At 45.9% G+C, this 12,216-nt stretch overlaps 1 protein-coding gene across 1 annotated transcript in view; it reads right to left on the bottom strand.

Annotated features, from left to right (window-relative positions):
- Window positions 1–11,829, bottom strand: part of Nebl (nebulette) — a 360,004-nt gene extending 348,175 nt beyond the window's left edge. Inside the window, exons 1-2 of the mRNA XM_052156988.1 lie at window positions 11,570–11,829; window positions 10,150–10,244 (exon numbers count right to left, since the gene is read on the bottom strand). Of these exons, the coding sequence (XP_052012948.1) occupies window positions 10,150–10,244; window positions 11,570–11,638 (164 nt within the window). The 5' untranslated portion in view covers window positions 11,639–11,829. The remainder of the gene's footprint in view (window positions 1–10,149; window positions 10,245–11,569) is intronic.
- Window positions 11,830–12,216: the final 387 nt, after the last annotated feature.

Genomic DNA, 12,216 nt, shown 5'->3' with positions numbered 1-12,216 from the left:
GGAGAAATGTCAAGATGGGAGGCAGAAACAGGAAATGCTCCAGAGACTCATGGGCCAGCTAGCCTTACACATATAGTCACGCACAATGAAAGACTCCGCATCAAACAAGATGGAAACATTCAAGACTGTGTCCTTCGACCTCCATGTCCTTACTGACCATACTGTAGTATGTAGAGTTGTGTGCACAGCCAAAGACTAAAAACAAAAGCGATAATGAATGCATACGGGGAAAGTCTAATAGTTGACTGGCATATTTAATGTGTTTCACCAAAGGTAGTCAGAGCTTTGAAGAGAAATGTGACTCATACACATAGCATGAACAAGAATAAATAGATTTTTAGTAAATCATGATAAAAGTCTCTACTTTTATCTCTACTTCCCTTAGTGCTTACTGTGTTCTCAAAATTTTGCTAAGCTCATTTATAATGCTAATCAATTCTTACTCCTAAGAGACAGTCTATAATGACACAGGTGAAATCACTGCAGGCGAAATCACTGAGACTTCAGCTAAGAAACTCAATAAAGGCCTCAGAGCCAGCAGCCAAGGGTGGCTAGAGGGATGGGGTGCCGAAATAAGGATAGAAGAGAGGTGATTGTGAACATCAGTTAGAAATCCAATCTGCTCTTTCCTGTAGGCGAGGGAGTACAACCAGATGCATCTATACACAGAGTATGATGACCAGAATCACACACAGAAAGATAAGCATGCCCATGCAGGAATGTTCAAAGGACAAGTTAGCCAGCATGAGTCAGGTCACTGGGAAATCCTGGTAAGAAAGACTGGACCTGGGAAGGGCTAAGGCATGAGTATGTGGAGAGGGAGACAAGAAGAGAGGATGGGGTGGATAAAGTTTAAGAACGTGGAGAGATGGCGGGAGAGCAGCCTTGAAAGAACACCAGGAGTCATCCAAAGCATCAGACTATCAAGAATCCATCCAAGGAGGCTGGAGAGCAGGCTTGGAGGTTAGCAGCCAATACTGCTCTTGCAAAGGATCCTAGTTCAGTCTCCAGCACCCATGTCTTGGGGCTCACCACCACTAACTCCAGCTCCAGAGGATCCAACTCCCTCCTCTGACCTCTGCAGGGAACTGCACTCACCTGTACATAGCCATTCATGGACATACACATGCAACTCAAAATTACAAGACCCTTCTTTTTAAATACCTTTGAGTAGAGCAGGCCTTCTCATTCTAGAAAAAGATTTATCTTTGTTACTTACAGTTATGGTTATTGTGGGGGGGGGAGGTGTATGCATATGAGGAGTCCAGGAGAGAGGATCGGATCCTCTGGAGGGACCGGTTACCAGTGGAAGCAGGCCTTCTCTACTGATGTGTGCATTGACTGAAGGCACCTGCCCTTGCCTGAATTTAGTAGAAGACATTCTGTTGATCAGCTAATGGATCATGAAGTCTTATTTAAAGACCATATTCAGTATTAGCATCCCTGTGCCGTTCAGATCTGCAAGCCCCTGGCTGAGTACCACCACGCTCGCTCCAAGTGCTCAGTGTTGGTTTGTATCTGCCTTTGATGAATAATGGGCATCGGGGGAGCTAATCAAGGATTCTTGTCTAAGATCTTTTTAAACCACTGAGCTGTAGCAAGCACGCGACAGACCACCAGTCTAGTTCTGAATCCACGTGATTTAGGGATGCATACACTGAACTGGTTGCCTTCTAGACCCTCCTAGAATTCAGTGGGAATGAACCAAGAGATTATAGCAAAGTAAACAGAAGCTAAACACCGCAAGGCCTCTCTTTCCAGGGCTGCATTAAGAAAAGGCAAAGCTAAATAAATACAAATAAAATTAGCATTGGGTTCCCACCTCCACAATAAACAGTCATAGATGCTTAAGCCTGGTCCTTTCACAATTTCCCCCCTCCACAACTACGTCAGCAGCCTTATCCAGTCTCAATCAGAGGCTGAAGAGCCATTTGGTCCATGAGAGGAGCTCTGCTGGGTTCCAGCAGCAAATCTGTGCACAGAAGAATCAATAACAATCCTTTTTACTCAGGCTCTGAACTGTGCTGGAAACTCCGCTCATAAATATTACCCAAGATCCCACTTCTAGTGCTAAAAGCCCAGATCAGCCTGGTCATGCTACCGTAGAAACGGAAAGGAAACAAGATGCAACCTCTTCCTTAGCGACCGAAAGGGGCTCAGCGCACCGGAGGATAGGGCACTGTGCACAGCAACGTCTGCACCATTCTCACATCCTGACTTTCTTCCTGTTTTACTTCGTAAAACATTCATCTAAAAACGGTCCAGGAAGGCATACAACAGCATGCCCTTACACCAGCCTCGACACATAATCAATAAGCTTTTGAGCTCACACATCTATATCTTGGGTCGACCTTCATTTCACCGGGACTCAGAAGGTATTTCCTGTGCTTCATCTTGGAATCTTAGCTAATCTCACATCATTCCATAACAAATACATCACTGTAAGGGAGAAGAAGGAGAGCATCAAAGGCACCTTTTGGAAATATTTTCAAATGGCCAGGAAATCCGTGCGTGGCTTGTAAACCCAGTCCTCTGCCATGAGTCAAATTTTGTCAGTGGCTAAATAGAAGGCCCGAGAAGCAGAACATTTCAAATATGTTCTAGAACTTTTTATGTGATAGAAAGTGTCCCCTTTTCAACCACCAAGAGGAAGAAAAGGAAGGAGAGGGCACAAAAGGGGACGAGGAGGTAAAATCTATCACCCTTTTAATATAAATGTTTAGGTCAAGAAATACACTCTTTCCCCTCAGCATATGCAACGACAAGGCAGGCTGGCATGTTCTAATGCGTGCTCAACAGAACTCCAGCATGTCACAATGTCTTCCATTGAAGTTGTCCCTTTTAAGACTGACATTTTCTCTAGTCTCTGAGAAATATTAGACTATATCACCAACATGCTGTGATAAATAACAGGATGGACTAAAGTGACAGGTGGGTACTTAATAGGTTCCATTGATGTATTGAGGCTTACAAATATCCCCTACCCATTTAATCTTTGTGAGGTTCCTGCTAAGGAGAAAACATTTCCCACTTTACAAAATATAATAAAACTTAGAGGAAATTATACAAACACGGATAAGGAATGCTTACACACAACCTCTTAGCAACAACACTGAATCCCATTATTCAAGACTGAGATTCACAAGCCTAGTCCATCCATAAGGACATTCCCACCCCCCCACCCCCCCCCACCCCCACCCCCAACCCCACCCCTATCCCCACCCCCCCCACCCCCCACCCCCCCCCCCAGCCCCCACCCCCCCACCATCCCGCTTTCTTACTCAGTTTTGGATAAACTACCTTTTAGGCTCTCCAAAGCCTAGCCAACATCTAGCTTCTAGATTGTCCAACTTCTGCTTGCCTTCCTAGAGAAACCCAGCTGGGTGCCATGCTGAATGAGGATTGAATACAAAGTGCACACTCCGAGATGTTAGCATCATCACGTCCCCAAGAGAGGCTTAATTTTAACTGAGCATCGTCTAAGTGGCAGGCTCAGGGGACAATCAGGTAAGCAAGAAAGAACACTCCGTTCCCAGAGTAGACACAGCCAGGGTTCCCACACAGCATGGTATGTCTGTGCCACAGCTGATCGAGGGGCCGAGGGTGCTGGGTCAGCCCCCAGGAAAAGTATGGGGCTGGCAGGGAGACCTTGAAAGCAACAGCAGTTAAAATCCATTAAGGGACCACTTCCAGTCAATTAACACACCCATCCTCACTGTATCCAAGGCAGATCTCAGCGATCCCTGGTGTCCAGGGAACATAACTATGAACTAGCCTGTCTCAAACTTTTAGTGCTCAAGTGCACACTCATGGTTTCTCTATGTTTGCTAATTCTTGTCTTTCTTCCTTCCTACTGTGTGAAAACCTGGTGAGGGGCTGGCGGTGTGATTCCAGTGAGACAGTGCTTGCCTGGCACACATGAGACCTCAGGTTTGATTCCCAGCACCACACACACACACACACACACACACACACACACACACAAACACACACACCAAGACAAGGTCCACTAGAGAGTGGACCTTGAGAGCCACAGCCCCGTCTGCTTTCTTGCTCTGCTTCTGGCCTGCCACCACCTTGTGATGAGCTCCCCCACAAGTTCCCCACTGTGATGAGCTGCGATCCCTCCAGGACTTTGAGTCCAAATAAACCTCCCGTCTCTAAAGTTGCTACTTTCAGGCATTTTTGTCCCACAGTTACAAAAGTCAACAATATGTGCTAGGACCAATCTTATCTTACAGAGGAAGAACAAATAAACCAAAGACTTGCTCTATAGGACAAAATAGCATCGAGATTCAAAGCCAGCTATGTCGGGTTCAAAAGTGTCAATGACAGGCTGCAGCTCATGAAACCTTCTTCAGTAACCACTGTTCACTTAAGACCAGGAAACTCACAAATCCCCTTGAAATAATCTGAGGCCACGGAGTGTCACAGGACCAAATTTGGAAGGCACACACAAAGATAAGAGAAACAGGAGGTGGAGTGGGCCTGGAGCTCTGGTTTACATTTCATTACTTTTCCTTCCCTGTCCTCTGATAACCTCAGAAAGAGTACCACAGAGAACCGGTAAGTGAGAGCCAGGGGCACGTTGGCCTAGATAAGCACCCTCAAGACAGCATGGCAGGAGCGCTGGCCATTCTGGGCGGCTCTTAATGAGCAGCGCCCAACTCAGCATCTTCCAGGCTGGAGAAAAGCAATGAATATTCACTGGAGGAATCACTAATGCAGCCAGAGAGAGAGAGAGAGAGAGAGAGAGAGAGAGAGAGTAAAGGCAACACACCACACGGTTCCTGCTGTTTCATTTTCAAAAATCCAACAAAATCATGTAAAGTAAGACTCTTTGGTGAGAGGGAATCTTATTTGGAAGGGTGACTAAACATATTTAGCACAGATATCTGTGGGTTTTGGATTTTTTGCTGGGTTTTTTTTTCCATAATTAAAGATACATTTGACACAGTAGAAACAAATGTTCCCTACCCCACCCCCAAAATCTACAGAAGGAATGATTTAGGAAAATTATTGTCACGGTCATAATAAACTACTGCATCACCATCTTTATCTGTTCCCTCCCCAGTCCCAAGATAATGAGACATTGGTGGCAGCATACTAATGTCCAGTCATTGATATTGCTACTTCTAAGCAATAATGTCTTCTCAGAAAATTCTGAGAACCAATGTATTTTTTGTTACAAACACATAATAAATGCAAATTTGACTTTCACACACAATAAATTAAATAATTTGACAAATGGCCTTGGGGTTTATATTCTTAGTGTGGCATGTGGGGTATCAAAGTGTTTGTAGTTTAGCTTGGCATATAATTCACGCATAAATACAAGCTGTGCTTTTTGTCTAACCATCTCGTGTTATTTCCCCAGCACCTCTAAGCGGTAAAAACCGCCGCTCAGTCCTCTTTGCTTTGCAAGTTCTAAGATGCAGAATCCTGAATGTGCTAAACAAGAAGCCACTGCTGGCTTGTGAAGTCTAAAGGCTTGTGAAAACATGGCACGTACTCAAGTAGACCAGTTTGTTTTTAAATATTTTAATAGCATTCGCTGATGTGCTAGGAACTAAATGTGCATTGTATTCAACCTCATTCTGAGGATACACTCTATTTTGATCATCCTATGAAAAAAGATCAAAATGTAAATACCATGTAAATTACATTTTATACATGTCCTTCTTTGCATAAGGGTAAACAGAATACTTACATCTTATCTAAACATGTGAGAATATAAACAGACAGCGCATCTAAACCCAAGAAGTATTCACTGCCTTGTTCCATTAAAAAAAGATACCCTCAGGTATCAATTACAAAGAGAATGCCTGTGCTTACGCTTTCAAATTTTTAAGCACAATATTAATATTTATTTCAAAGGGTCTCAAGTTAATTACTCATTATACTGTCTAAAAGAAAATACTATATAAGTACTCTGCATGAAAACTCTCTTGAGAGGCTATCTAAGGCAAGAGAACTGACATCAGAATTTGAATGCCTGACACTGAACTTGTAGTAACCAGGAAAAGTTGGTATTTTCCTAACTAAATATAAACTATGTACCCTGGTCTGATCCTAAAATAAAACATGCATGAATTTGCACACACACCTACACATAAACAACTAAAAAGGACAATCTCAGGACAATGAAAGAAATGTAGGTTAAACATGGACCAAATGTAAATATTATGAAATTTTTATTTTCTTACACATGAAAATGGTTCTGTGATTCTTGAAGAAAATATCTTCTTAGTGCAGGATATCATATTTAGGGATGACGTATGACAATATATGAAACTGGCCAATAGCTTTTTAAAATGTATAGAATTAGATGTGTGAGAAAAGTATAAAGTAAAATTGTCAAAAGGTTAATAAAAGTTGACTCCAGGTAAGAAGCACACACACTGCCAATGTAAAAATCTGCCCTTCTTACCTGTGGCGGCCATATCTGTAGGTTCGCCTACTTTCAAATGAAAGCTTCTGGAAAATATCTATCTATACTAAACACATGCAGGATTTTCTCCTCTCATCATCACCTAAGTAATACATTGTGAGAACTATTTGCATAGCATTTACTTTGTGCTTATATAAGTAATCTAAAGGCTTATGATTATATGTATAATAAGTATATGATACATACTTATTGCTTATAAAGTAATCTAGAGGTGACATAGTATGTAGGAGGACATGTGCAGGTCATATGCAAACACTGCATCATTTTCTCTTAGAGTCTTGAGCATCTACCAATATTGCTATGGAGATGGGGGACAGGTTGCTAGAACCTATAGGCCTCAGATACTAAAGAACAACTGTATTCTTCTTTTAAGATTCTCAGATTAAAAAGTGACATTTGAGCATATGTGTGTGTCAACTACTGAACCAGATTAGGTACAGATAAAATGTTGCTTTCCACGAACAGACAGAAAATGTTCTATTTTCTTGGCATTTAATTCATTAGAGAATCCATTTTCCACCACTGACCCAGAGAAATTATGGCTGCCCTTCTGTCAGGGACTACAGGGAACAGATGATTGACAAACACCACGTGAATTAGAGCAGATGTGAATGATCCCTGGAGGACAATCCACATGGACCGGATCACACGGTAACACATGCCCTTAAAAAAAACAGAGACTGAGGACAGAGGACAATTCTGAGCCTGGAAACATCATGGTAAGCAGAACACGCAACACATGAAGCCTTATTTTCTGAAGACAGTGTGCTGACAATAGGATGAGTACTCGAGCTAAATTAGACACATATAAAACATCGGCTCTCTCTCTCTCTCTCTCTCTCTCTCTCTCTCTCTCTCTCTCTCTCTCTCTCTCTCTCGTTCATCCAAGAAAAGGATTCCTACCTTCCTTTCATCTGTTCAGAAAAGTGAGCTGCCAGGCCCAATATTAAGCAAAAGAACCAGGTGGTACTCTAAAATTTCTAGTTCAAATTAATGACAAAACACCAGTAACCAAAATTTATAAATATTTAATTTAGAGATATCTAAAATTATTTTCGAAAACTAATTCTCAAGCTTAGGGAACCACATGGTCGGTCATTCCCTGGCTGATGGAGTTCTTCTGTTTGACGGTTCAAATCCCAGTCCTTCTGGGCACTAGTTCACTGTTAAGTCAGAGTTCAAACCAGCCCTTCCTAACTTGTTCAAATCTTGCAGCAAACTCTTTCATTAAGCTGCGCTGACTTAAGCAGAAAGAGTGGAACTTTTGAGTTCCAGAACAACCAATGACTTCACTTGCTTCATATTTTTTTCCTTTGAGAGAGAGAGAGAGAGAGAGAGAGAGAGAGATGGAGACGGAGACGGAGAGGGAGACGGAGAGGGAGAGGGAGAGGGAGAGGGAGAGAGAGATAAACAGTGTTCATGTGCATGTGGGTATGTGAACATACATGTGAAGGCCAAACATCAACCACAGGTATTATTCTTAACAGCTGTCTACACTGTTGGTTGGTGAAAAGAGGTCTCTCATTAGGCTGGAGCTCGCCAGCCTGGCTGGCCAGCTAGCCTGAGGGACCCACATGACTCCTCCTCCCCAGTGCTGAAATCACAAGGGCAGAGCACCATGCTTTTTTCCCTATGGTTTCTGGGGAAAGACCTCAAGTCCTCATGATTGTGTACAAGCCCTGCACCAAGTAAACCACCTACCTCCCACCTTCCTTTCCTCTTCTTTTCTTTTCCTTCCTTTCTCACTCAATCACTCTGCCTCTGCATCTCTCTTCCAATTGTGTTTTTCTCTCTTCTTTTTTCCCCCGTATTTTGCTTCCCCCTCTAAGGCCCTCTGGGGACCCCAGAAGGCATTGTTATACGCTGGGGTAAGCGCCAGGCTCCAGAGCTGGGGCCACAAGGCCACAAGTTAAACACTTAGAGGAGGGATGGTTGACTTTCATAAAGAACAATTATCTTGTTTATGGGTTCTCAGCTACCCCCCTGCACCTGCCTTTGATCTAGAACCAATTGTTTATCCTTCTTAGAGAAGCAGAAGACCAAAGTCTCATTTTTGCTTTTGATTTTTTTTTGTTTGTTTGTTTGTTTTGTGAGGTATATTTGGTCTGGGAATATTGAGAACAGATTTGAGGACTATCTGTGCCCTGCAGTTATCCAAGGAAGTCCTGAATTCTCTTCAGTCCTCAAAATTCTAAGTTCCTGGAAAGCTGCTGTATACCTGGGAACACTAAATTAGACCAGAAAGAAACTCAAGAGAAAAAAAAAAGCTGTAATTCTCTACCATACTGTATGTGTGTATCTGCCAGTATGTGAGTGAAACTTCTGTGCACACACAAGGAGACTAGAGGAGGGTAGCACCTGTCACTCTCTCTATCTTCTTCCCTTGACATGAAGTCCATGGAACCTGCCGAGGTCGGTGGCCAGCAAGTCCCATTGGTCCCCTAGTGCTGAGGTTACAGGCACAGATGCTCTTTCCCACCAAGCCACCTCCCCAGCCCCCAGATAATTTTAAAAGTTCTGCACCAGAGGTCTGAGCACATTGTTTGTTTATCAAGGATCTGCTGACTACGATACACTCCTTCCTGTACAAGATGAAGACAAACAGGCCCTCAGTCTCCCAGAGGCCTGTGAAGGTGCTTCAAACACTCTGGGGAGGAGGAGGAAGTCCTGCCCGGTGTGTCAGCTAAAAGGTTGGTGTCTGTCTAGAGGTCACTGGGTCACCTCTAGGCCTGGTCCTGACACAGGGAAACTGGGAAGAGAAAGATCAACAATCAGGACTAAATGACCATTGTGCGACCCCAGGGGTGCTCAGGGGAGTGGAGAAACACAGGCCCCAGGGCAATAACTTCCAGAGGTTGGAAGTTCAGCCCAATGTGGAGTCACTCACAGCCTCTGGAAGTGATCTAAACCTATCCTGAAGCTTAGCTTCCCCCACACACACCCCAAACTTTGGTTTCATACCTGTTATGGAGGGGGTGTTAAGGGTGGCCATCATTACTTACAGGAATTTGTTAAAGATTAAGTAACTCGGTATACAAAACTCTAAGCATGGCCCTGACATAACTCTAAGCATGGTAAATGCTCTGTCAATGCTAGCTAATATTGCCTAGAATGTGCCCTCCAGGGAGCCCATCAAAGAGGCACCAATGCTTTATTTTCCTGGAAGAACACTGTCTACTACAGAAGACCTGTGACAGCAGATCCGATACTAACCTTTTCATTCCCCGTTTAAACCCCAGAACACCTGGGGTTATGGTTTCAGTGAAGATCAAGCAAATGAGGCTCCTTTCCCTAGCAACAACGTTCAGATATAAAATTGCAAGATAGCAACATCCTATGATTTCAGCGGAAATTGGCATGTGATTAAAATGGAGATCTACCTGACATGCATGTCAGAGCCCACGCATTCTCAGTGGGTAAATTCTGCAGCTTCTAATAATTGTCCCTAAGTCGGCAATGCTGTGAGCCTCAAAAGCCAACCTGGTGGTGAAGTCACATGAATTACCCTACACGTTAGCAGGGCAGAAATACAGTGACCCTCAACGCAGTAAGTGACCGTGGAGTCTATGGCATAAACAGGTAATTGGCCACCTGCACACCTGGGTGGCACCGTGAGTCAGTTCTTCAGAAGAGGCATGTCTACTAACTTAAGCAGGCATGCTGGGCCACACCTGGCAGAGTACACTGGCAGGACTTACGCATTGCAATAGGGCTTCTTTTCATAGCCTTTGTAGTTGTTCATGTTGAGAGTCATCTTGCAGACCTCGCAGTGGAAGCATCCTTTATGCCAATACTGAGAAGGAAAGAAAAACAAAAACAAATACTTAACATTTCATTGCAATACCAGTTCTGGACAGAATGGGCAGAGAAGGCAGTCCTTTTGATAATACTACCAGGAAATGACTGTAGGTAGTCACACGCGATTATCTATTTTCAATTCAGTAAAGAAATCAGACAGGGTTAAAGTTGAGTTTTAAATTAATCTAGCCACTCTAGACTCACAATGGAAGAAATGTCAAGGGTCTATGCATATCATAGCCAAAAAGGAACCCTGAGCTCAGTTAATGGAAAAATTGAGCTGGTGGTGTAGCTTTAAACGAAAAGGGTTCTCTTTCCAAACATCTAAGTGTTGTTTGTAGGATTTACACACACGTGTGTCCACCAGAAGTCAGACAACTCACAGTAGCAGAGGTGAACTATGTAAGTACCCTTGTCCCCATCCCCATTGCTTCCACTAAATTGCTGAACGTCGTCCCTGTCTGGGATGAAGGCTTACGCTACAGTGGCATTTGTAACACCAAATGCAAATTTCACTGAGACCGCCTACGACTGGTTTCAGTTGTCAGTCACCGGGGAACACACTGGGTCTGTCTCCCAAGCTGTTCAACTCTATCCACACCCAGGAAGGGCAAAGCTGCAGCGACCCAGCTAAAGCCACTTCCTCTGGAATTCACCCTGGTGGAACAGGCGCCCTCCGGGTGGGTCAGCTTGCTACACTGGGCTGGGTCTCTCCTAGAGGTTTTATTCTTAGCACTGCGGCAACCAACGGCTACCCTACAATATATTAATTGCTGTTTTCCTTTTCCTGAAGCCTGTGTTTCCAGAACTTCTGGGGACTGGGTGAAGGTGTCAAGGTCCGTGCAGTGGGGAGGAAGACACAGACTGGACGGGGGAGGGGGCGCGGCTTGTCAAACTGCACCCCCCCCCCCACAGCCGGTTCGCAGCCTGGCTCCTGGGTGACTCAGCCGGCTGCTGCTGGGTGCTCAGCCTAGCTCCTGTGTTCTCAGTCTAGCCCCCGGGTGGCTCAGCCTAGCTACTACGTCCCCATCCTGCCTCCTCGGTGCCGGGGCTGCCATGCGTCCTTCAAGGAAGCCGGGTGGATGTCGCGCACCCTACACCCAGGACAAAAGCATTTCCCAGTTCCAACACCCCTATCATCCATTCGCGGAGATCTCAGACACAACGGCTGGGATCTTCCTTCGAGCATCCTCTCCCTGTGACGAGACCCACGAAACATACCAACCCACTCATCTTTCCAACCCAGGTGCCAAAACTTCTTGGAACAGGTGCAACCCGGAGCCCGGCAGGTCCGGGCTGGCCAGACGTCCCCTCGCTCACCTTATCCAGGCAGTTGACTTTCTCCGTGGGATACACCACTTTCCCGCAGCGGGCGCACTGGGGATTCATTGTCGCGGTTCCCGCGGGCGGTGGCTGTTGCTGCAGCGGGGACTGGGGGCTCCGAGGAGCCGCTGTGACATCCCCCGGAGAACCCCGCGCCACCTCGGGGCAGGCAGAAGGGCTTCGGGCGCTGGCGAACTGGCCTGGAGAGGTGCAAGGGGGCGCGGCGGGGCCTGGGGCAGGCCGCGCTCGGCGACGCTGGCACTAGGCTCCGTCTCGGGCTGTGCGCTGCTGGCTCTGCGTCGCTAGCGCTCCAGGTACCGGTGACTCACAAGCACTCGCGCCCGCCCCTTGCGCTCGCTCACTCGCTCCCCCCGCCGCCGCCGCCGCCGCCGCCGTCGCCGCGCAGGCCAAACCCACCAGCGCGCACCGACCCAAAGGGCAGAGAACCAGCCTGTCTGGCACCAAGGGACAGAGGGCGGCGCGGGGTGGGGGGAGGGAAGACTAGGGACCCGGAGTACTCCACAGGCAGCAGCCTAGTGGGGCCTGGGGAGCCGACACCCACGGGAGCAGCAGTCCCGGGCGCCCAGGTGGGCGGCGGCGACAAAGCGAGCCAGGCGGAGGTCAAAGGTGGAGTGACTAGAGCT

Source organism: Apodemus sylvaticus, chromosome 14 (genome assembly GCF_947179515.1).
Source record: "Apodemus sylvaticus chromosome 14, mApoSyl1.1, whole genome shotgun sequence".
Taxonomy (NCBI): domain Eukaryota; kingdom Metazoa; phylum Chordata; class Mammalia; order Rodentia; family Muridae; genus Apodemus; species Apodemus sylvaticus.
The sequence above is the reverse complement of the archived record's forward strand: the minus strand, read 5'-3'. Positions and strand labels throughout refer to the sequence as shown.